Source organism: Sus scrofa, chromosome 1, assembly GCF_054392235.1.
Source record: "Sus scrofa isolate SSC_HxYL_T2T_F1_AM1 chromosome 1, Sscrofa_HxYL_maternal_Yorkshire_Landrace_v2.0, whole genome shotgun sequence".
NCBI lineage: Eukaryota > Metazoa > Chordata > Mammalia > Artiodactyla > Suidae > Sus > Sus scrofa.
Window position 1 is genome coordinate 138587049 of NC_139383.1, and position 22827 is coordinate 138609875.

General features: G+C 42.0%; 1 protein-coding gene across 11 annotated transcripts in view; it reads left to right on the forward strand.

Moving 5' to 3' along the window:
• The first annotated feature begins 504 nt into the window (after positions 1-504).
• The window catches only part of PLA2G4E (phospholipase A2 group IVE), a 76256-nt gene continuing 53933 nt past the window's right edge, over positions 505-22827 (forward strand). For 3 of the 11 annotated variants that reach the window (XR_014813446.1, XR_014813449.1, XM_084973566.1), the window contains exons 1-2: positions 505-582; positions 950-1235. Coding sequence is in view for 4 of the 11 variants with exons in the window: in XM_084973566.1 (XP_084829692.1) it covers positions 533-582; positions 950-1235 (336 nt within the window). In the remaining 7 variants the exon portion in view is untranslated. Of the gene's footprint in view, positions 583-870; positions 1236-22827 lie in introns of those variants that run through there. The other 8 variants (XR_014813452.1, XR_014813453.1, XM_084973604.1 and 5 more) reach the window with 5 other exon arrangements.

The window sequence follows — 22827 nt, forward strand, 5'->3', positions numbered from 1 at the left end:
ATTTCTGATAGGGCTGTTTAGGCCAGAGAGAGTCCCCAGTGGAAAGGCACAGCCTCAGAAAAGAGTCTTTTGTTTTGTTGGTTTTTTTGGCTGTGCCCTCAGCATTCAGAAGTTCCTGGGCCAGGGATCGAACCCATGCTGTAGCAGTGACAATGCTGGATCCTAAACCCACTGGGACACCAGAGAACTCCAGAAAAGTGTTTAAATAGGGGAATAGTAGGGTATCCCTGATTCTAGAGGATGCTGGATCACTCAGAGCCTGGAAAGACAGGAAGATGCACCGTTTGGATGTATATTTTAAAAATACTTGTAAACACAAAGAGAGTTTGTTTGTTTTGGTTTGGTTTTTTTAAATTTTTTTGTATTTTTGTTTTTACTATGGAGCTATGATGGGGTTTCTTTAAGCTGCCAGGTGGCGTCAATCAAACCAAAGAAAGGGCTGAAAACGAAATCATTAAATTTCCTTCTGGCCCAAGGCATCCTTAGCGCTGAACACCAGGTTAAGGATTTCTTTGCAGGGCTCAAAAGAGAGATGTGCGGATGTCAGTCAAGAGTCGTGAATGGCTGCATCCTCCAGAGCCGGTGAGTCTCCTGATATCAGGGTCTGGACCGCCTCAGCCCCTCGCCCTCGGCCCTGGCTCCCCCGCCCCTCCCCACTGGCGTATGGCGTGTCACACTTTTAAAAATAGCCCTGAGCAGTGGGGAGCTCTCTCTCAGCCTGGATCCCAACTCACAAACGCAGGCCTCCCCCGAGAAGCGCTGCCCCATGAGAGCGTAATTCTAGCTTCCCGATTACTGTGGCTGATTGGTGCGCGGATGCCGCTGTGAACGTCCCCTCCCCCCAAATCAGCCTGATCCTTTGAAATAGTCACAGCGATGTGGGGCTCCCTTAACCAAGTCCTGTCTTCCTTCACCTCCTTAATAATTCATCAGGCTCATTTGTCTGCAGGAGGAATCCGATAACATTGCTGGCGCTTTTTTTCTTGCAAAATTCCCTTGAAATTTCCCAAGGATGTTTGCTGTTTGCCTCGCTGTTAAAGACCAGCCCCAGCTCCACACGGCCTGTTCGGAACCTCAGAGAGAGAGACGTGGCTGGAATGACACTCCAGGCCTCAGAAGGCCAGCCTGGCCTGGGAACTGATGTGTTTGTCTTACCGAGCCTGCAAGGAGATGAAGAAGGCAGTGAGCTGGAGCAGACACAGGTACAGGAAACCATGGCCCCCGGGGGCTCTCAGGTATGTCGGTGTTCCTGGGGAGAGGGCTCCCGGCCCCTTAAGTTTTCTGCACCTCCCCCCACAGCCCCCTCTGCTTTCCTGACTCTGAAAAAGATCACCTTGTGTTGTTGCTGGAGAGTGAAGGCATTGTAGCTTTGTTTCTTTCTTTCCAGTTGAGTCCCTTCAGCCCCACCCCATCACCTACCTGTCCTTTCCTGTCTCTGTGTCCAAAGAGATATTAACTATGACTGTGATGACTTTGTCCTGCGTACACTCTATGCTAGGGAGGGATCAGTGTCTCCATTTGATGAGGAAACTGAGGTTCTGAGAGGTTAAGGTCAGTGAGAGACCTGAGACAGAGGCTGTTTCTATTGATATGATACTGACAAGAGGGGTTGAGGTCCTATAGGTGAGGGACTTAGAAGACAACCTGGCAAATAATAGATGCCTAGCCTGTGCCATCCAGCACAGTGGCAGGGCAGGGTCATAACTGTAGCCACATGCAGCTCAGAGGGAGTTGGAGGGAAAGGGCTTCCTCGAAGACCACCCCCTACCTCACCTCCCCGACTGTGGCAAGAAAACCTTGAATAAGTCGGTTCCACCTGCTTCTTTGAATAGACTACAGACATTGAAGAGTGTTTTTAGGTCATCATCAGTGGGTCTAGATCTGTCTCCCCCTCACCCCCTGCTTCTCCTCCAGGAGGATGTGTGAGCTTCCTATATGTCCTAGCAATGGGGAGGGGGCAGTGTTCTCGTACCCCTTTGGCCATTCTGTTCTCAGTGGCAGTGCCAGACTGAGCTCTGCATGCAGTGAGGCTCGCTTCCCTCTGTAGGCCTTGCTCACAGGGAGCCCTTGAGTCATGGTCTCTTCACCTCCTGCGGACCCCTCTGTCTCTGCCTCACCCTCTGTCTGGACCCTGTCTTGGTAGGTCTATCATGGGCCTTGACCATAGAGTCACCTTGCCTGGCCCCGGTAGGTCCCACTTCATAGCTACAGCTGTCAACCCAGTGTCCACCACCTGAGGCAGCTGAGGATGCTGGGGGGATGGCCAGTCCTCCTGAGCACACAGCTCCTCCCCCTGACCACCCCATGGAGGCACCAGGGTCCCTGCTGGTGACTCCTCTCAGAGTCACAAGTAAAGAGTGGTTGCACCCCACACTTTCCCACCCTTCCTGCCACCACCTGACCCCCAAGGAGCAGGCTTTCCTCCCCTTCCTTTCCTGACTCCAACTCCTTTCCAGAATTCCTGAGGTCCTGGGGGGTGGGGTGTGGGCAGGCCTGCTTCTGAGATGCTGCGGGGTCCGGGGGTGGGGGGGGGAGATCTGAGGACTTCTGGGAGGTCAGGGCCCCCCTACCCTGGCATCCAAGCCTCCTGACTCACACTCATAGGTGGCCCCCCAAAGACTACGAGAGCTATTGAATCACAGTAGTGAGTATCTGCAAGGATGCATCCCATTAGAGGGATTGAGGGCCTGGCTGTGATATCAGACCAGGGCTTTGATACCTTTCTCAGCAGGTTGCCAGCCCTGTGACCAGTCTTAACCTCTCAGACTTTAGTTTCTTCATCCCTGTGGAAAAATCATGTCAGGAGCAGAATGGCTGGAGTGCGTGAAGCTGAAACCTCACTGACCACTGTTGTTGTTGTTGTGATTAATGATTAATTTTCCTCTTCTGCCCCTTTATCCCCACACCTGACATGGTCCAGGAACGAGGCTGTGCCCATTGTCTTGTTTTGGCAGCTTGAGCAAAAACCAGGAAGTCCACAGGGCTGGGACAGAGGCAACCACACAAAGATGCTGTGCTTAATCATAATATTGTCATTTTTATGTATGTAAAAGTAATTTCAAAAACCATTGGAAACATAAAGGAAAAATTCACTGTAATCCTATTAATTCGATACAATAACTATTCACTTCTAGTCTTCTCCTTTGTTAATCTGATAGAGTTGTGCTTGTAATACTTATACTAGATCTAGTATACTTGTAGACTTATGCCCAGGTTTGTTTTTTTTTTTCTTAACCTAAAATTAAAGTCATAAATGTTGTCTAGGTTGAGATTAAACTTCTTAATTGTTCCTTTAATGGCTGAATAATATTCCATTGTGTGCCTTGCTGTAATTTATTAAGATTTATGGTGAAATGTCAGAATTCATAGGTACATTTTTTTTGGTAAATTTCCATGGAATTTCTCAGAAACTTGTCAACTGGTCATTCCCTAAAAACTTTATGAAATATCTGAACATGACAAAAAGAATCACAGCTCTGCAAGAGAGGGTGAGAAGTTAGGGTGTGTATGTGGGGGGCGGGCGTGTATGATTGGGGAGGATGTGCTGGCATTTTTTGACAAAGGAATCCTGGATGTGGAGAATTTTGAGGGAACCACAAGGACTGGATATAGTTCCCTGTGCTATACAGCAGGAACCTTATTGCTTACCCATTCTAAATGTAGTAGTTTGCATCTACTAACCCCAAACTCCCAGTCCATCCCACTCCCTCTGCCTCACCCTTGGCAACCACAAGTCTGTTCTCTATGTTTGCAAGTCTGTTTCTGTTTTGTAGATAAGTTCACTTGTGCCATATTTTAGGTTCCACATATAAGTGATAGCATATGGTATTTGTCTTTTTCTTTCTGACTTACCTCGCTTAGTATGAAAATCTAGTTGCATCCATGTTGCTGCAAATGGCATTATTTTGTTCTTTTTATGGCTGAGTAGTATTCCATTGTATATATGTATCACATCTTCTTAATCCATTCATCTGTAGATGGCCATTTAGGTTGTTTCCATGTCTTAGCTATTGTGAAAGGTGCTGCAGTGAACATACAGGTTCATGTATCTTTTTGAATTGTGGTTTTGTCTGGATATATGCCAGGGAGTGAGATTGCTGGGTCATACGGTAGTTCTAGATTTAGTTTTCTGAGGAATCTCCATACTGTTTTTCTGGATATATGCCAGGGAGTGAGATTGCTGGGTCATACGGTAGTTCTAGATTTAGTTTTCTGAGGAATCTCCATACTGTTTTTCATAGTTGTTGTATCAGTTTACATTCCCACCAACAGTGTAGGAGGGTTCCCTTTTCTCCACACCCTTTCCAGCATTTGTTATTTATAGACTTATTAATGATGGCCCTTCTGTCCAGTGTGAGGTGGTACCTCATAGTAGTTTTGATTTTCATTTCTGTAATAATTAGTGATGTCGAGCATTTTTTCATGTGACTGTTGGCCATCCATATATCTTCTCTGGAGAAATGTTTGTTTAGGTCTTCTGCCCATATTTTGATTGAGTTGTTTGGGGGTTTTGTTGTTGTTGAGCTGTAGGAATTGTTTGTTTATTTTTGAGATTAAGCCCTTAGTGGTCGCATCATTTGCAACTATTTTTTCCCATTCCATAGGCTGTCTTTTCTTTCCTTCTTTCTTTCCTTCCTTCCTGTCTATCTTTTCTTTTCTTTTCTTTTCTTTCTTTCTTTCTTTCTTTCTTTCTTTCTTCCTTCCTTCCTTCCTTCCTTCCTTCCTTCCTTCCTTTCTTTCTTTCTTTCTTTCTTTCTTTCTTTCTTTCTTTCTTTCTTTCTTTCTTTCTTTCTTTCATGGTTTCCTTTTCTGTGCCAAAGCTTGCAAGTTTAACTAAGTCCAATTTGTTTCTGTTTTTATTTCTATTGCCTTGGGAGACTGATTGAAGAAAACATTTGTACAGTTGATGTCAGAGAATGTTTTGCCTAGGTTCTCTTCTAGGAGTTTTATGGTGTCTTATGTTTAGGTCTTTAAGCTATTTTGAGTTTATTTTTGTGCATGATGTCAGGGTGTGTTCCAGTTTCATTGATTTACATGCGGCTATCCAGTTTTCCCAACACCACTGGCTAAAAAGACTGTCTTTTTCCCATTTTATATTCTTGCCTCCTTTGTCAAAGATTAATTGACTGTAGGTGTCTGGGTTTGTTTCTGGGTTCTCTATTCTGTTCCATCAGTCTGTTTGTCTGTTTTGGTACCAGTACCACACTGTCATGATGACTGTAGCTTTGTAATATTGCCTGAAGTCTGGGAGAGTTATGCCTCCTGCTTCTTCCCCCCACCCCATTATTGCTTTGGCAATTCTGGGTCTTTTATGGTTCCATGTAAATTTTTAGATTATTTGTTCTGGTTCTGTGAAAAATGTCATGGATAATTTCATAGGGATCTCATTCAATCTGTAGATCGCTTTGGGTAGTCTGGTCATTTTAATTATATTAATTCTTCCAATCCAGGAGCATGGGATATCTTTCTAGTTCTTTGACTCCTCTTTCTTTTATTAAAGTTTTATAGTTCTCAGTGAAATAAGTCTTTCACCTCCTTGAGAATCCACCAACCTGTATTTTTTAATTTTTTTTTGTTTTACATTTTAACAGCTTTCTTGTGAACTAATTCATAACATCATAAAATATACTCAGAGTATCTATTTAGGTGGATTTTAGTATATTCAGGGTAGGGCAACCATCACCACTATCTAATTTCATTATCTCAAAGGAAATCTACTCCCCTAGGCCTAAGTAACCATTAATCTATTTTATTTCTTTTTTAATTCAGTGAATTTTATTATATTTATAATTGTGCTACCGTCATCACAATGTAATTTTAGAACATTTCTAACCCAACCCCCCAATCCATCCCTCCCCACCAACCTGTCCCCTTTGGTGACCATAAGTTTTTCAAAGTCAGTGAGTCAGTTTCTGTTCTGTAAATAAGTTTATTGTATTCTTTTTTTATAGATTGTACATATAAGTGATGGCATATGATGTTGGTGTCTCATTGTCTGACTAACTTCACTTAGCATGATAATTTCTAGGTCCATCCATGTTGCTGCAAATGCCATTATTTCATTCCTCTTTATGGCTGAGTAATATTCCATTGTGTATATGTACCACATCTTCTTTATCTACTTCTCTGTCAATGGACATTTATGTTGCTTCCATGTATTGGCTATTGTATATAGTGCCACAGTGAACACTGGGATACATGTATCTTTTTGAATCATGGCTTTCTCTGGATAGATGCCCAGGAGTGGGATTGCTGGATCATATGGTAATTCTATTTTTAGTTTTTCAAAAAATCTCCATATTGTTGTCCATAGTGCTTTTACCAGTTTACATTCCCCCAGTAGTGTAATAGGGTTCCTTTTTCTCCACACCCTCTCCAGCATTTGTTTGTAGACTTTTTGATGATGGCCATTATGGTTGATGTAAGGTGGTACCTCATGAGTTCTCATTGTGGCATAGTGGAAATGAATCCAACTAGGAACCATGAAGTTTTGGGTTTGATCCTTGGCCTTGTTCAGTGGGTTAAGGATCCGGCGTTGCCATGAGCTGTGGTGTAGGTCGCAGATGCAGCTCGGATCTGGTGTTGCTGTGGCTCTGGTGTAGGCTGGCACCTGTAGCTTTGATTAGACCCCTAGCCTGGGAACCTCCATATGCCACAGGTATGGCCCTGAAAAGACAAAAAGACACAAAAAGTGGGGGGTACCTCAGAGTAGTTTTAATTTGCATTTCTCTAAAAATTAATGATGTGAAATATCTTTTCATGTGTTTTTTTGGCCACCTGTTTGTCTTCTTTGGGGAATTATCTGTTTAGAGCTTCTGCCCATTTTTTGATGGGGTTGTTTGTTTGTTTTTTATATTGAGCTGCAGAGGTGTTTGTGTATTTTGGAGATTAATTCCTTGTCAGTCACTTCATTTGTAAATATTTTCTCCCATTCTGTAGGTTTTCTTTTTGTTTTGTTTAAGGTTTTCTTTTCTCTGAAAAGTTTAGTCAGGTCCCATTTGATTATTTTTGTTTTTATTATCATTACTCTAGTAAGTGGATCTGAGAAGATATTCCTGTGGTTTATGTCAGAGAGTGTTTGGCCTATGTTTTCCTCTAAGGGTGTCATAATATCCAGTCTTAATTTAGGTCTTAAATCCATTTTGAATATATTTTTGTGTATGGTGTTGAAGATTGTTCTAAATTCATACTTTTACATGTAGCTATCTAGTTTTCCCAGCACCACTTTTCTCCATTGTATATTTTTGCCTCCTTTGTCATATATTAGTTGAGCATAGGTGTCTGGGTTTAATCCTGAGCTTTCTATCCTGTTCCACTGACCTGTTTCTGTTTTTGCACCAGTACCATACTGTTTTGATGACTATAGCTTTGGGGTATAGTCTAAAGTCAGGGAACCTGATTCCTCTATCCCCATTTTTCTTTCTCAAGATTTCTTTGTTATTCCGGGTCTTTTGTGTTTCCAAACAAAGTTTAAAATATTTTGTTCTAGTTCTTTGGAAAATGCTATCGATAATTCGATAGGGATTGTATTGAATCTGTAGATTGCCTTGAGTAGTATAGTCATTTTGTTGATATTAATTCTTCCAATCTAAGATCATGGTGTATCTTTCCATCTATTTGTATCGTCTTGGATTTCTTTCATCAGTGTCTTGTAGTTTTCAGAATGTAAGTCTTTTGTCTCTTTAGGTAGGTTTATTCCTAAAATAATTTTTTTTTTCTTTTTAATGAGATGGCAAATGGGATTATTTCCCCAATTTATTTTTCTGATCTTTCATTTTCACTGTGTAGAGATGCAGTTGATTTCTGTGTATTAATGTTGTATCCTTGGCAGAGCCTCATTGCCTGCTCACTTGCACACTTACAAGCATCTAATCTTAATAAATCTATTTCTTGCCTAAAAAATTTTGTATCCTGCAACTTTACCCAATTCATTGATAAGCTCTAACAGTTTTCTGGTAGCATCTTTAGGATTTTCTAGGTATAGTATCATGTCATCTGCAAACAGCAATAGTTTTATTTCTTCCTTTCCAATTTGGATTCCATTTATTTTTTTCTTCTCTATTGCTGTGGCTAGGACTTCCAAAACTATGTTGAACAGAAGTGGCAAGAGCAGACCTCCTTATCTTATTACTGATCTTAGTGGGAATTCTCTCAGCTTTTCACCACTGAGAATGTTGTTAGCTCTGGGTTTGTCATATATGGCCTTTACTATGTTGAGGTAGGTTCCCTCTATGCTTACTTTCTGGAGGATTTTTATCAGAAATGGGTGTCGGATCTTGTCAAAAGATTTTTTTGCATCTATTAAGATGATCATATGGTTTTTATTCTTAATGTTAATGTGGTGTATCACACTGATTGATTTGTGGATATTGAAGAATCCTTGCATCCCTGGGATAAAGCCCACTTGATCATGGTTTATGATCCTTTTAATGCATTGCTGGATTCAGTTTGCTGGTATTTTGTTGCAGATTTTTGCATCTATGTTCATCATTGATGTTGGCCCATGATTTTCTTTCTTCTTGTGTGTGTGTGGTATCTTTGTGTGGTTTTGGTATCAGGATGATTGTGGCCTCATTGAATGAGTTTGGGAATATTCCTTCCTCTGCAATTTTTTGGAGTAGTTTCAGAAAGGTAGGTGTGAAATCTTCTCTAAATGTTTGATGGAATTCACCTGTGAAGCTCTCTGGTCCTAGACTTTTGTTTGTTGGAAATTGTTTAATCACAGTTTCAATTTAAGTACTTATAATTGGTTTGTTCATCTTTTCTATTTCTTCTTGGATTAGTCTTGGAAGATTGTACCTTTCTAAGAATTTGTCCATTTCTTCTATGTTGTCCATTTTATTGGCATATAGTTGTTTGCAGTCATGTCGTATGATCCTTTGTATTTCTGTGATGTCTGTTGCAACTTCTTTTTCATTTCTAGTTTTATTGATTTGAGTACTCTCTCTTTTTTTCTTGATGAGTCTGGCTAAGGGGAGAACCCACCAATCTGTAAACAGCTCCTCCTCTAACCTCTATTTTAGTCTTTGAAGGGTTTCCCTCCAGGACCACCCTGTAGATTATGCCTTTGTCATTCTAGGGCTCTTTATAGGCTGGCATTACTGGATAGCTTATTGTCATCCACCGATACCTCAACAAAGATTAGTTTAGCAGATTCATTTTCAGAGTTGCCATTTCCTGCTCTGTATTCTCAGGTAACTCTTCCTGTGGCTTGTACATGTCTTCTATCTCAAGAAGCCCAGGAACCACATCTGCAGCATGTATTTGTCATTGAATAAATATTTATGGACCTCCCACTGTGCAGCCGGTGTTGTTCTAGGAGTGGGATCTGGAGCACTCAACAGGTCAGACAGGATCCAGCTCTCTTGAAACTTACATTCTAATGGAGGAGACATAATAAATAATTAACTTTTTCTATGTCAAAGATATGAGACAGATATCTTTGTGATAGAGGGTGACTGGCAGCAGGGAGGGGACATCAGGTGGGAGGGCAACGTTTGAACCAACATCTGAACGATGAGAAGACTGGTGAGAAGGTGCTTCACAGGGAGCAAATTCTAAGTGCAAAGGCCCTGAAGTAGGCTCAAGGTTGGTCTGTTCTAGAAACTGAGACCGGTGTGTCTGGAGAGCAGGGAGCAGGGAAGAGAGGAAGCCATCAGAGCTTTATGCTGCAGAAGGCAGCTGGGGGTTATTCTGAAGCATCAGGGAAGAGCCCTAGGAGGGTTTTCATCTGAGGGTCGGCTTTATCTGATTTATGTTTTATACCAATCATTCTAGCGGGTCTGTGGAAAATGGATTCTCTAGGGGACGAGAGGGGAAACAGGAAGATAAGTGAGGAGGCTTTGGCTGTAGTCAGGGAGGAAATGGATGGCGGCTTAAACAGAAGTGGAGAGATTCTGGATTTTTCTGGAGGTAGAACTTCCAGGACTTTATGGTAGGTTGACTATGGAATGAGAACTCAGAGGTGCCTCCCAGCTTTTTTCCTTCATAATTAGAAAGTCCTCTTTACTCAGCTGGGGAAACCCAAGGTAGAAGTGAATTGGGGTGGAGGGGACTGGAGGGTTCTGAGTTGGATATTTTTTATTTTATTTTACTTTATTTTACTATTTTATTATTTTTGTCTGCACCCACAGCATGCAGAAGTACCCAGGCCGGGGATCAAACCCATGCCACAGCAGTAACAACACCATATCCTTAACCTCTAGGCCACCAGGAAACTCCTGTGGGGGACATTTTAAATTTGAGATGCTTGTCATACATATATCTGAGTCGAAATGTCAGGTGGGCAGGGGCAAATACAAGCTTGGAACTTGGGAGATAGGTCAAAGAAGTCATTGGTATGGATACATGAAGTAGAGTATGGATGATGTTTCCAGCCATGAAGCAGGATGAGATCTCCAAAGGATAGGGAAAGGGACAGAAGAGAAGAGGCAGAGGCTGTGCCCTCCTGCTCTCTACCTTCCAGATACCTGGCAGGCAGAAGAGCCATCCAGGGAGACTGAGAAGAATAGCCACTGAGGTTGGAAGACAGCAAGAGGCCAAGAGGCTCTGTCTATAAACACCCTATGCTTTTATCATATTAGGTTGTCAGTAAATATTTCCAGGAAAGACAAGCTCTGTGGCTGCTCATTAATGTCTTTGCAGTTGCTGGCGCAGACCTAGAACATCGAATTCAGCCATATGGCTTCCCTTTATCTCTGACATCAACGCTGCTGCCTCTGCCTGGCTGCAGAGGCCTGGCGAAATCAGGCCCCACCCCAGCTCCATCCCTAGTCCTGCTGCACCCACTGTGGCACCCACCCTTCCCTCCTGGTGGGACTCGCCCCACACCCTACACTGGCTGTGCCGCCTACATGGCATGAGGCAAGCTCACTCCCACCTCTTCACCCAGATCCTGCCTCTTCCCCCTCCTGGAATGCCCTCCCGTCCCTGCTCCTGCTGCCTTCCCCAGCCTGGCCCAGCTCAAAGCTCAGTTTCCCAGTCTCTCCCCATCTGCCCACTGCCCCCCACCCCCCACGCTGGTACTTGATGGATTTCCCTCAGGACCACCTTTAGGCATTACACTCCCCCCAACTCCCCAGGCTACTGAGGCCCATTGGACATCCTCTGTCCAGCCCTTCACATCTAATCCCTCAGACTGTAATGGTTCTACCCCAAAATACCTCTTGAATTCCATCACTATTTCCCTCCATCTCTGCTACTCACCTCGGGCCTGAGTCACCATTTGTTTCCCGTTTGAACCACGCAACTCACCTTCCCGCCTCCAGGCTTGTCCCATCCATTCTCCACACAGTGTCAGAATGATCTTACTCACATCACTTATCTGCTTAATGCCCATCAACAGCATCCAATCCCTTAAGATAAAATACCAAATCCTGGAGTTTCCTGGTGGCTCAGCTACTTGAGGATCCAGCATAGTCACTGCTGTGACTTGGGTTGATGGTGTGGTGTGGGTTTGATCCCTGGTCCAGGAACTTCCACATGCTGTAGGCAAGGGAAAAAAACAAAAACAAAAACAAAACAAAAACAAAAAAAGCCAAAAAAACAAAAAACAAATCCTAACCAAGTCTTTCAGTGTCTCATGTGATCCAGCCAACTGCTCACCTTCCCAGACATTTCTCACCTCATCGCTCCTTACTCTCTATGCCCAGACACACACATTCAATCCCTAAACACACCAGCTTTCAACACTTCTCAGTACCTTGCATGTGCTGTGCCTTCAGCCTAGAAGGGGCAGCCCAGTGTAGCTAATGCTGATGGTCCCCTAGGTTTAGCTTAAAGGCCTCTTCCTTCAAGGGCCCCTCTGATTCCTTCCCCAGTTAGAACCAGGTACCCTCTGTGAGTGTCTTTTTTAGCACCCATTCTTTTCCTTGATAAGAGTTACCACAACTTATGATTGTAAATTGCTTTGTATTTATTTGTTTGTTGTCCAGCAACTCCACTGGATACTCACAAGTGCAGGTGCCACATCTCTTTTGACGCTCAGAACTATAGCCTCATGCCTGGCACTTATTAGTTGCTCTTAGGTCATTGTCATCAATGAATGAAGCTTTCCCTCGCTGCTCCAGCCCATACTGGAGCCTTTAGGTTCTTTGCTTCCAGGTTCACTCAGTTCTTCCCAATTTATTTGTTCTGTAGCAAAAATAAAAACAGCAATAGCTGCAATTGCCTAAGGTTTATTATATGCAAGATTCTGTGTGCCAATTACATATACATACGTGTATTCTCTAATCTTTACACAAAACCTGTGAAATAGGTACTGTTAACCCAGTTTTACAGATTAGGAAAATCAGCCTCAGGGAGAGAGAGCAATTGCCTAATGCTCCCTAGCTAGTCATTGCCACAGCCAAGACAGGAATTCAGGTCCATCTGACTCCAGTGCTCTTATTCTTTCCTCCACATTGGTCTATGTGGATGTTGTCTCCACTTTCAAGTTGTCTGTGAAATTTGGTTGTTGTTTGTAAACATTTTGTTGATATCCTCTCTGGTTGGAGAGGTTTTCTTTGTGCTCTTCCTGTATACAGCAGGTGCTCCCTATTGCCTGCCCTTTGTAAGGTGTGTCAGGGGGCTGATGAGGGCCACGCAGGACAAAACAGTCCATGTTTCTGTCCAAGTTGCCCTGCAAGGTGAGTTGCAGGGCTAGGCTAAGAAGGTTGAGTGGATGGCCATCCACCAAACCTGACTTGGGGGGGCTCCCCAGGCCCACCTTCCCCAAATAGCTCTCTCACCAGGTCAGGCTGGCCCTGCCCTGCCTTCTCCTCCCTGCCTAGTGGAATTCCCACCATTGGAGTCACTTCCATCTTAGGCAACATAGGTTGGCCTGGCCTTCAGATGGCCTCTCCCACAGGTCTTCAAGCACGATTAGCAAACTGACAGGATTAGCAAATTGCCCTTGATCAGGGGTATGGCCAGATGGAGAGTAGCAGAATCTCAAAGCTGAAACAGATCATCTGGACTCTGAAGCAATCTCCTGCCCACTGGAGGAATCTCCCAGGCAGAAACCCCTTGCATAATCCCAGCCAAAGAAACTTCTTACCTCCCAAATGACCAGGGTGGTAATTTTTTTTTTTTTTTTGTCTTTTTTGCTATTTCTTTGGGCCGCTCCCACGGCATATGGAGGTTCCTAGGCTAGGGGTCGAATCGGAGCTGTAGCCACTGGCCTGCGCCAGAGCCACAGCAACGCGGGATCCGAGCCGCGTCTGCAACCTACCCCACAGCTCACGGCAACGCCGGACCGTTAACCCACTGAGCAAGGGCAGGGACCAAACCCGCAACCTCATGGTTTCTAGTCGGATTCGTTAACCACTGCGCCACGACGGGAACTCCTTTTTTCTGCTTTTTTAGGGCCACACCTGTGGCATATATAAGTTTCCAGGCTAGGGATTGAATCAGAGCTGCAGCTGCCAGCCTATCCCTCAGCCACAGCAACTCCAGATCTGAGCCATGTGTGCAACATACACCACAGCTCAGGGCTGGATTCTTAACCCACTGAGCGAAGCCAGGGATCGAACCTGCATCCTCATGGATTGTAGTCGTGTTTGTAATCCGATGAGCCACAGCGGAAACTCCCCAAGGTCTTTCTTACAGTGAAATCAAATCTACCCACTCACAAAGGCCCCATTTCCATATCAGGTGTGACACAACATGTATGTAATCCTTTACTGTGCTTGATGGCACTTTTCTTCTCCAAAGCTAATGTCCTCATTCAGCAGTTTCAAGGCCCTCCTGTCCTGGGCTCTGGCATTAGCTCCAGTCAAGTGTTCAGTGAGCCATGGCTTTGCCCCCTTCCTGGCCCAGTGTGGGTGTCTCAGGTGGGGAAAGAGGAGGATCCAGATGGTGAGCAGTGAGCCAGCTGCTTGGTGGGAGGAGGAGGAGAGGGCCTCCCGGAACCTGAGGAAGAATTCGTGCCCTGGGTGAACCTGCCTGACCCTGTCTGTCCTCACTCAAGGCCACCTGCTGCTCTCAGAGGACAGGCAGGAGACAATATACTTGGACATGTTTTACAGAGTTGATGTGTGTGACTGTCTGACCGGGTGGCCTGGCACATGGAGGCACAAAGTGAATGTTATTTTCTTCCCCTGTCTCTTTATTTATGTGTCACATAATTATTTATTCAACAGATAATCATCTGTTAACATATAATAATTTTACTCTTTGAAAAAATCCTGACTATGAAGAGCACGTAACATCTGTTTAGTATAGACACTAGAAATATTTTAAAGTTTACTGAAGAAAAGAAACATTGCTAGAGTTCCCCATGTGGCTCAGTGGCTAATGAACATGACTAGTAACCATGAGGTTGCAGGTTTGATCCCTGGCCTCGCTCAGTGGGTTAAGGATCTGGCATTGCTGTGGCTGTGGTGTAGGCCAGAAGCTGTAGCTCCGATTCAACCCCTAGCCTGGGAACTTCCATATGCCGTGGGTGTGGCCCTAAAAAGACAAAAGACAAAAAAAAAAAAAAAAAAAGAAAGAAAGAAAGAAAAAGAAACACTGCTAATATCATCATTCAGGAGTTCCTGTCGTGGCTCAGCAGAAACGAATCTGACTAGCATCCATGAGGATGCAGGTTCCCTCTCTGGCCTCAGTCAGTGGGTTAAGGATCCAGTGTTACTGTAAGCTGTGGTGTAGGTCACAGACATAGCTCAGATCTGGTGTTGCTGTGGCTGTGGTGCAGGCTGGCAGCTTCAGCTCTGATTCCACCCCTAGCCTGGGAATCTCCATATGCCATACACACACACACACACACACACACACACACACACACACACAAATATATACATATATATATTATCATCATTCAGAGATAACCTCTTAAATCCTCAATATTTCCTTTCAGTCTTTTTCCTAGGCACATATATACATAGAAATCTGTTTTGTTTATGTATAAATATATATTTATACATGTAAAATTGAGCTCATATTAGGTCCTTCCCACCTAACAGCAATTAGTGATGGTAGAGGAAAACAAATTAAGTAATAAAAGATTTTTTAAAATGGCTATAGGGTTCTCATTGTGGCTCAGCAGAAATGAATCTGACTGGTATCCATGAGGAGGCAGGTTGATCCCTGGCCTCGCTCGGTGGGTTAAGGATCCTGTTTTGCTGTGAGCTTTGGTGTAGGTCACAAATGTGGCTCGGATCCCATGTTGCTGTGGCTGTGGTGCAGGCCCACAGCTGCAGCTCTGATTTGACCCCTAGCCTGGGATCATGCACTGCGGGTGCAGCCCTAAAAAGACCAAAAAAAAAAAAAAAAGGCTATAAGATACCATCATATCATCTAGGTTGTTTCCAATTTTTGATGCCCAGAAAGCATGATATTAATATCTAAATTGCAGTGATTCCACTCTCCTCTTTGCCAAGTTGACAGAAAATTCAATATTTTCCCTTCAGGTAGGCCAGAGAATTTCCAAGACTGTTGTCGTTGTCCATGAGGCATTTTTTCATTCATTCATTGGTTCATTCATTCCTCTGCTGACTCTAGACTTCTCTACAAAAGCATCTCTGCTGATTTGCCCAGGCTCAGGGATGCATCTGCCCTGTCTGGATCAAAGAGGAGAGTTCCCCCAGCAAAGTTACTTGGTTACCAAGTATCTCTTGGTAATGATACAGCTTAATACACACACATAGGGAGCCAGTTCTTTGCAAATAATTCCATAGTAGCAAGATGAATAAATATAAAGGGTGTTTGGCAATATCTCTGTCCCTTCGCTTCCAACACGCTAACGCCTAATACTGAGGCCAAGACACTGGTCCAAACCTCCCTCATCCTTATGGTGTATTTCCTCTCTCTCATTGCCCTTCTTTGCCATCTGCTCTCAAAGGATCTCTTCAGTTCATCATATACATTTCAGTGAATCCCTAATGGGAAGCTGTCAGGGTCCCAACCTCTCCCCCAACCCCCTGCCCCCATAGGCTTCTCTGCTCCTATGTAAATTTATGGGCGCAACTAGCTTCCTAAGGGAGAGTGCTATCTAGCCCCCGTCAGCAATGTCCAAGGCCCCAGTGCCATGGATATATGAGGGAGAAGGGATGACTGGTACCTCGATCCGTCAGTGACTCACTCCTAAGCCATAGCCCTTGTTAAGCCAAAGGAATAATGACAACAAAAAGCAATTATAGGAATAACACTGAATTGAATGTCTTTGAGGATTTGTGCAAGAGTTTATGTATAATAAATTCCTAGAAATAGAATTCCTGGGCCAAAGCTCATACAAGGTTTACAGATTTATAGAGATGACCATATCACCCTCAAAAGTTTGTGCCAATTTACATCTTTTTTTTCTTTCTTTTATTTAATGATTTTTATTTTTTTTCCATTATAGCTGGTTTACAGTGCACTGTCAATTTTCTACTATACAGCAAGGTGACCCAGTCACACATATATAGATTCTTTTTTTTCACATTATCATGCTCCATCATAAGTGACTAGACATGGTTCCCAGTGCTACACAGCAGGATCTCATTGCTTATCCATTCCAAAGGCAATAGTTTGCCTCTGTTAACCCAAAATTCCCAATCCACCCCACTCCCTCACCCCTGCCTTGGCAACCACAAGTCTGTTCTCCATGTCCATGATTTTATTTTCTGTGGAAAGTTTCATTTGTGCCATTTATTAGATTCCATATGTAAGTGACATCATATGATATTTGTCTTTCTCTTTCTGACTTAACTTCACTTAGTATGAGTCTCTAGTTCCATCCATGTTGCCGTAAATGGCATTATTTTGTTCTTTATGATGGTTGAGTAGTATTCCACTGTGTATATATACCACATCTTCTTAATCCATTCATCTGTCGATGGACATCTAGGTTGTTTCCATGTCTTGGCTATTGTGAATAGTGCTGCAGTGAACATATGGGTAATGCGTCTTTTTCAGGGAAAGTTTTGTCTGAATATATCCCAAGAGTGGGATTGCTGGGTCATATGGTAGTTCTATATATAGTTTGCTGAGGTACCTCCATACTGTTTTACATAGTGGTTGTACCAATTTATATTTCCACCAAGAGTACAGGAGGGTTCCCTTTTCTCCACACCCTCTCCAGCATTTGTTATTTGTGGACTTATTAATGATGGCCATTCTGACTGGTGTGAGGTGGTACCTCATAGTAGTTTTGATTTGCATTTCTCTAATAATCAGTGATGTTGAGCATTTTTTCTTGTGCTTGTTGGCCATCTGTACATCTTCCTTGGAGAAGTGTCTATTCAGGTCTTTTGCCCATTTTTCAATTGGGTTGTTGGCTTTTTTTGCTATTGAGTTGTATAAGTTGTTTGTATATTCTAGAGATTAAGCTCTTTTCAGTTGTATTGTTTAAAACTATTTTCTTCCACTCTGTAAGTTGTCTTTTTTTTTATGGTTTCATTTGATGTGCAAAAGCTTGTCAGTTTGATTAGTTCCCATTGGCTTATTTTTGCTTTTACTTTTGTTGCCTTGAGAGACTGACATGAGAAAACATTTGTAAGGTTGATGTCAGAGAATATTTTACCTATGTTCTCGTCTAGGAGTTTGATGGTGTTTTGTCTTATATTTAAGTCTTTAAGCCATTTTGAGTTTATTTTTGTGCACGGTATGAGGGTGTGTTCGAGTTTCATTGATTTACATCTGGCTGTCCAGTTTTCCTAGCACCCCTTGCTGAAAAGTCTGTCTTTTTCCCATTTTATATTCTTGCCACCTTTGTCGAAGATTATTTGACCATAGGTGTCGGCTTATTTCTGGGTTCTCTATTCTGTTCCATTGATCTGTATGTCTGTTTTGGTACCAGTACCACACTGTCTTGATGACTGTAGCTTTGTAATATTGCCTGAAGTTTGAGAGAGTTATGCCTCCTGCTTGGTTTTTGTTCCTCAGGATTGCTTTGGCAATTCTGGGTCTTTTGTGGTTCCATATAAATTTTTGGATTGTTTGTTCTAGTTCTGTGAAAAATGTCATGGGTAATTTGATAGGGATTGCATTGAATCTGTAGATTGCTTTGGGTAGCATGGCCATTTTTACAATATTGATTTTTCCAACCCAGGAGCATGGAATATCTTTCCATTTCTTAGAATCCTCTTTTAATTTCCTTGATTAACAATTTACACCTTAACAACAAAGTCTTGATGACTCTTCCCTGCACCATGACTAACACAGCATTACCAACTTGTCATCCTTTTCAATCTAATAGATGTAAAATGGCATCTCTTTTTTTGGTTTAATTTATATTCTTATTATTAGTGATAATAATTTATAGGCTTATTGCATATTCCAATGATTCCCAGACTTTGTTGAATGTCAGAATCACCAGGAACGCTTTTTAAATTCCAATGCTAGGAGCTTCCTTGTGGCTCAGCAGGTAAAGGACCAGCACTGTCACTGCAGTGGCTTGGGTTGTTTCTGTGGTGCACATTTGATCTCTGGCCTGGAATTTCCACATGCTGTGGGTGCAGCCAAAAAGAAAAAACAAACAAACAAACAAACAACAACAAAAAAACCCAGTGCACAAGTCACTTATCACTTATGTCAGAATACCTTGGAGCTGGGCATCAATATTTGTTTAAGGATCACCAGATGATTCCAACATTGGGGAGCCATGGATGTATATATTTCTTTTCTTTCTCTTTGTCCCCCCCCCCACCCCATCTCTCTTGTCTCTCTCTTTTTCTCTTTTTTTTTTTTTTTTTTTTTTTTTTTTTTTTTTTTTTTTTTGCTTTTTAGGGTCACAACCATGGTTAATGAAGTTTCTAGGCTAGGGGCTGAATCAGAGCTACAGCTGCCGGCCTACACCACAACCATAGCAATGTGGGATCCCCAACCCACTGAGTGAGGCCAGGGATCAAACCTGCATCCTCATGGATGCTAGTCAGATTCGTTTCTGCTGAGCCACGATGGGAACTCTCCACGGACATATACATCTCTGCCATGAATTACCTGTTTATATCTTTTGTCAATTTTTCTACCAAAGTGTTACTATTTATTTGAAAGAATTTTGGCTTATTGGGAATTTAGCCCTTAATAAATTTGGTACATATTGTTACAAATTTGTCTTTTATTATTACTTATAGTTGTTTGACAAGGAGAAATTTAACATGTATGCAGTCAGAATTATCCGCTGGTTTTCCTTCATTGCATGTCAGTTTTGTGTTTTATTTCCTCACTAATGGTAATAAAACAGTAACCAACTAGATTATATTTACATCTAGAATTTATTTTAATATAAGGAGTGAGATGTGGAACCAGCTTATTTTTTATCTGAATAGCAAAAAGTTTTTTTTTTTTGCAGAAGATGGTTATTTGTCCAAAATAGTATTAAATAATCCACTTTTCCACTATTAATTTGTAATGCCATAATTTTCATATGTCAATTTCTTATTTATTTTCCCCCAGGTTTACTTATTTTGTTTTTCATAGCTATTGTGTTTGTGATCTTACTTTCCTTTGGGGTGTGATTTCTATTAGAAATGTGTGGTTTTTATTTATTTTCATAATCAGCCATTCTTATTATATAATAAATTCAAATAAACATACATATATATTTTTGTACTGATTTATTCTCTTTATAGTTCTCCTTTTTTTTTTGTCTTTTTAGGGCCACAGCCATGGCATAAGGAGTTTTGCAGGCTAGGAGTCGAATCAGAGCTGCACCTGCCAGCCTACACCACAGCCATAGCAATGCCAGATCCAAGCTGCATCTTCGACCTATACCAGCTCACAGCAATGCCAGATCCTTAACCCACTGAGTGAGGCCAAGGATTGAACCTGTGTCCTCATGGATCCTAGTCAAATTCACTTCTTCTGAGCCACAATGGGAACTCCCAATAATTCTCCTTTTAATGACAACATAGAACCCCGTCATAGGACTGTGCCATCATTTATTGCTCTATCTACCAATATTGACAGTTTGGGTGATTTTCAGTTCCTTAGCATCAAAAATTTAGATGCAATTAATATTTTAAAGCATGTAGCAATTTTTTCCTTAGTGGAGTTTCCAAGATTGGAATTATCTGGGCATAAATAGTTTTGTGGGGTTTGTGAGGTTTTTTGGTAACTATTGCTATACTAAGTAATGCGGGTGGTAGTTGGATTTGACTATATGGTAAAGGAGGTTAAGAGGCTGGAAGGAAGGGAGTTGATGAAGAGTCCCTAGAATATGGGTTAGAAAAAGTAACAGATCTTGAAAAAAATGCCCCAGATTACTAATAATTGGGGAAATGCACACTAAAACCGCAGTCAGAGACAATTGCATACCCATTGGTTTGGAAAAACTCAAAAAGTCAGATGATACCTCTTAGAATTCCCCGATGTGAACTCTCTGACATAGCAATGGGAGTGTGAATCAGTAAAAATTACTTTGGGGGACAATTTGGCAATATCTAATGAAATTGGTGAAAATATACCTTTTAAGCCAGCAATTTTTTACTCTCAGGGGTGTATACACTAAAGAAATACAATATATACAAGAAAGCGCATGGTAGGATTGTTTGTACCATTCTTCATTGACTTTAAGCACATCATTCACCAAGGGAAAATACTGCCAGGTATTACATATCATCATGTTTAATAAGCATCCCATAATTCAGATATGTTAAAATGGGGGGGGGGGACCTGTCGAAATACGGTAAGAACAAAAACTTAAAAACAGCTTAAATGTCCATGGCAGAAAAATGGGCAAATAAATTGTAGTCTAGTTCACAGCTATGGCAAAGAATGAGCCAGATCTATACCCTCAATGTTAGCAAATCATATAAACATAATATCAAGTGAATAAAATGTTTACTGAAGAATACATATCCTTTATGTGATATCTCATATAAAGCTTAAAACATGAAAAACAATACCAAATACAGCTTAGAAATCTAGGAAAAGTACAAAGACATGCATGGGAGTGGTGACTGAATTGAGGTTCAAATTCAGGTTCATGGTTATCACTAGCAAGTGAAAAAGGGTAGAGACCAGGTGAGGGGCACACAAGGGGAATTCAACTCTTTACTAATTTTTCAGGCTGAGTAGTGGATTCATGGGTGTTCAATTTAATATTCTCTATACATTTTGAATATCGTAAATATTACTTAATCCCCTCACATGGCATTCACTGAGCTGGGTGCCCAGGCTCCAGTGAGCCCAACTGAGCAGATCTCACCATAGGCTCCCACTGCCCCACCATCTCCAGCAGGCCTGCAGCTCCATAATTTCCCAGGACTCCTCAGGCAGCCTTCAGAGTTTCCATAAGTCTGCCCAAGCTACTCTTTGGAGGGCTAACGGTGTCTCCCTGAGGTCAGACTTGCCCTCAGCTCTGAGATCCCAACAGTCTCTCACTGTTACCCCAGCTGTTGGATGGTAGAGGTAGGGAGCCCACAGTAGGATAAATGACTGCCTATGTATTTTTCCATATCTATTTTTGTATTTTCTAGTTATTTTTATTAAAAGAGGAACCAGACATGTGAAGAGGAAAATTACCGTATCCTAGGTAGATTATTAAAGTTTCTATTTTTAAATTATAGTTGATTTACAATGTTTCTTTAATTTCTGTTTTACAGCAAAGTAATCCAGTCATACACAGTTCCATGCGCTGTACAGTAGGACCCCATTGCCCATCCATTCCAAATGTAACAGTTTGCATCCACCAACCCCAAACTACCTATCCATTCCACTCCCTCTCCCCTCACCCTGGCTACCCCAAGTCTGTTCTCCTTGACCGTGATCTGTCTCTGTTTTGTAGATAGGATCGTTTTTGCCATATTTAGATTCCACATATGAGTGATATCATATGGTATTTGCATTTCTCTTTCTGACTTCAGTTAACATGAGAATCTCTAGTTGCATTCATGTTACTGCAAATGGCATTATTTTGTCCTTTTTATGGTTGAGTAGTATTCCATTGTATATATGTATCACATCTTTTCTTTATATATTATTATTTTTTAATAGTTATTTCCCCAATACAATTTTTTTCCTACTGTACAGCATGGTGACCCAGTTACACATACATGTACACATTTTATTTTCACACATTATCATGCTCCATCATAAGTGACTAGACATAGTTCCCAGTGCTACACAGCAGGACCTCATTGCTAATCCATTCCAGAGGCAATAGTTTGTATCTATTAACCCCAAGATCCCCAACCACTCCACTCCCTCCCCCTCCCCCTTGGCAACCACAAGTCTGTTTTCCAAGTCCATGATTTTCTTTTCTGTCAAAAAGTTCATTTGTGCCTTCTATTAGATTCCAGATATAAGTGATATCATATGGTATTTGTCTTTCTCTTTCTGACTTACTTCACTCAGTATAAGAGTCTTTAGTTCCATCCATGTGGCTGCAAATGGCATTATGTCGTTCTTTTTTATGGCCGAGTAGTATTCCATTGTGTATATATACCACATCTTCCTAATCCAAATGTCTGTCAATGGACATTTGGGTTGTTGCCATGTCTTGGCTATTGTGAACAGAGCTGCAATGAACATGCGTGTGCATGTGTCTTTTTTAAGGAAAGTTTTGACTGGATATATGCCCAAGAGTGGGATTGCGGGGTCATATGGAAGTTCAATGTATAGATATCTAAGGTATCTCCATACTGATCTCCATAGTGGTTGTACCAGCTTACATTCCTACCAACAGTGCAGGAGGGTTCCTTTTTGTCCACACCCCCTCCAGCATTTGTTATCTGTGGACTTACTAACGATGGCCATTCTGACTGGTGTGAGGTGGCATCTCATGGTAGTTTTGATTTGCATTTCTCTAATACTCAGGGATTTTGATCATTTTTTCATGTGCCTGTTGGCCATCTGTACATCTTCCTTGGAGATATGTCTATTCAGGTCTTTTTCCCATTTTTCCATTGGGTGTTAGCTTTTTTG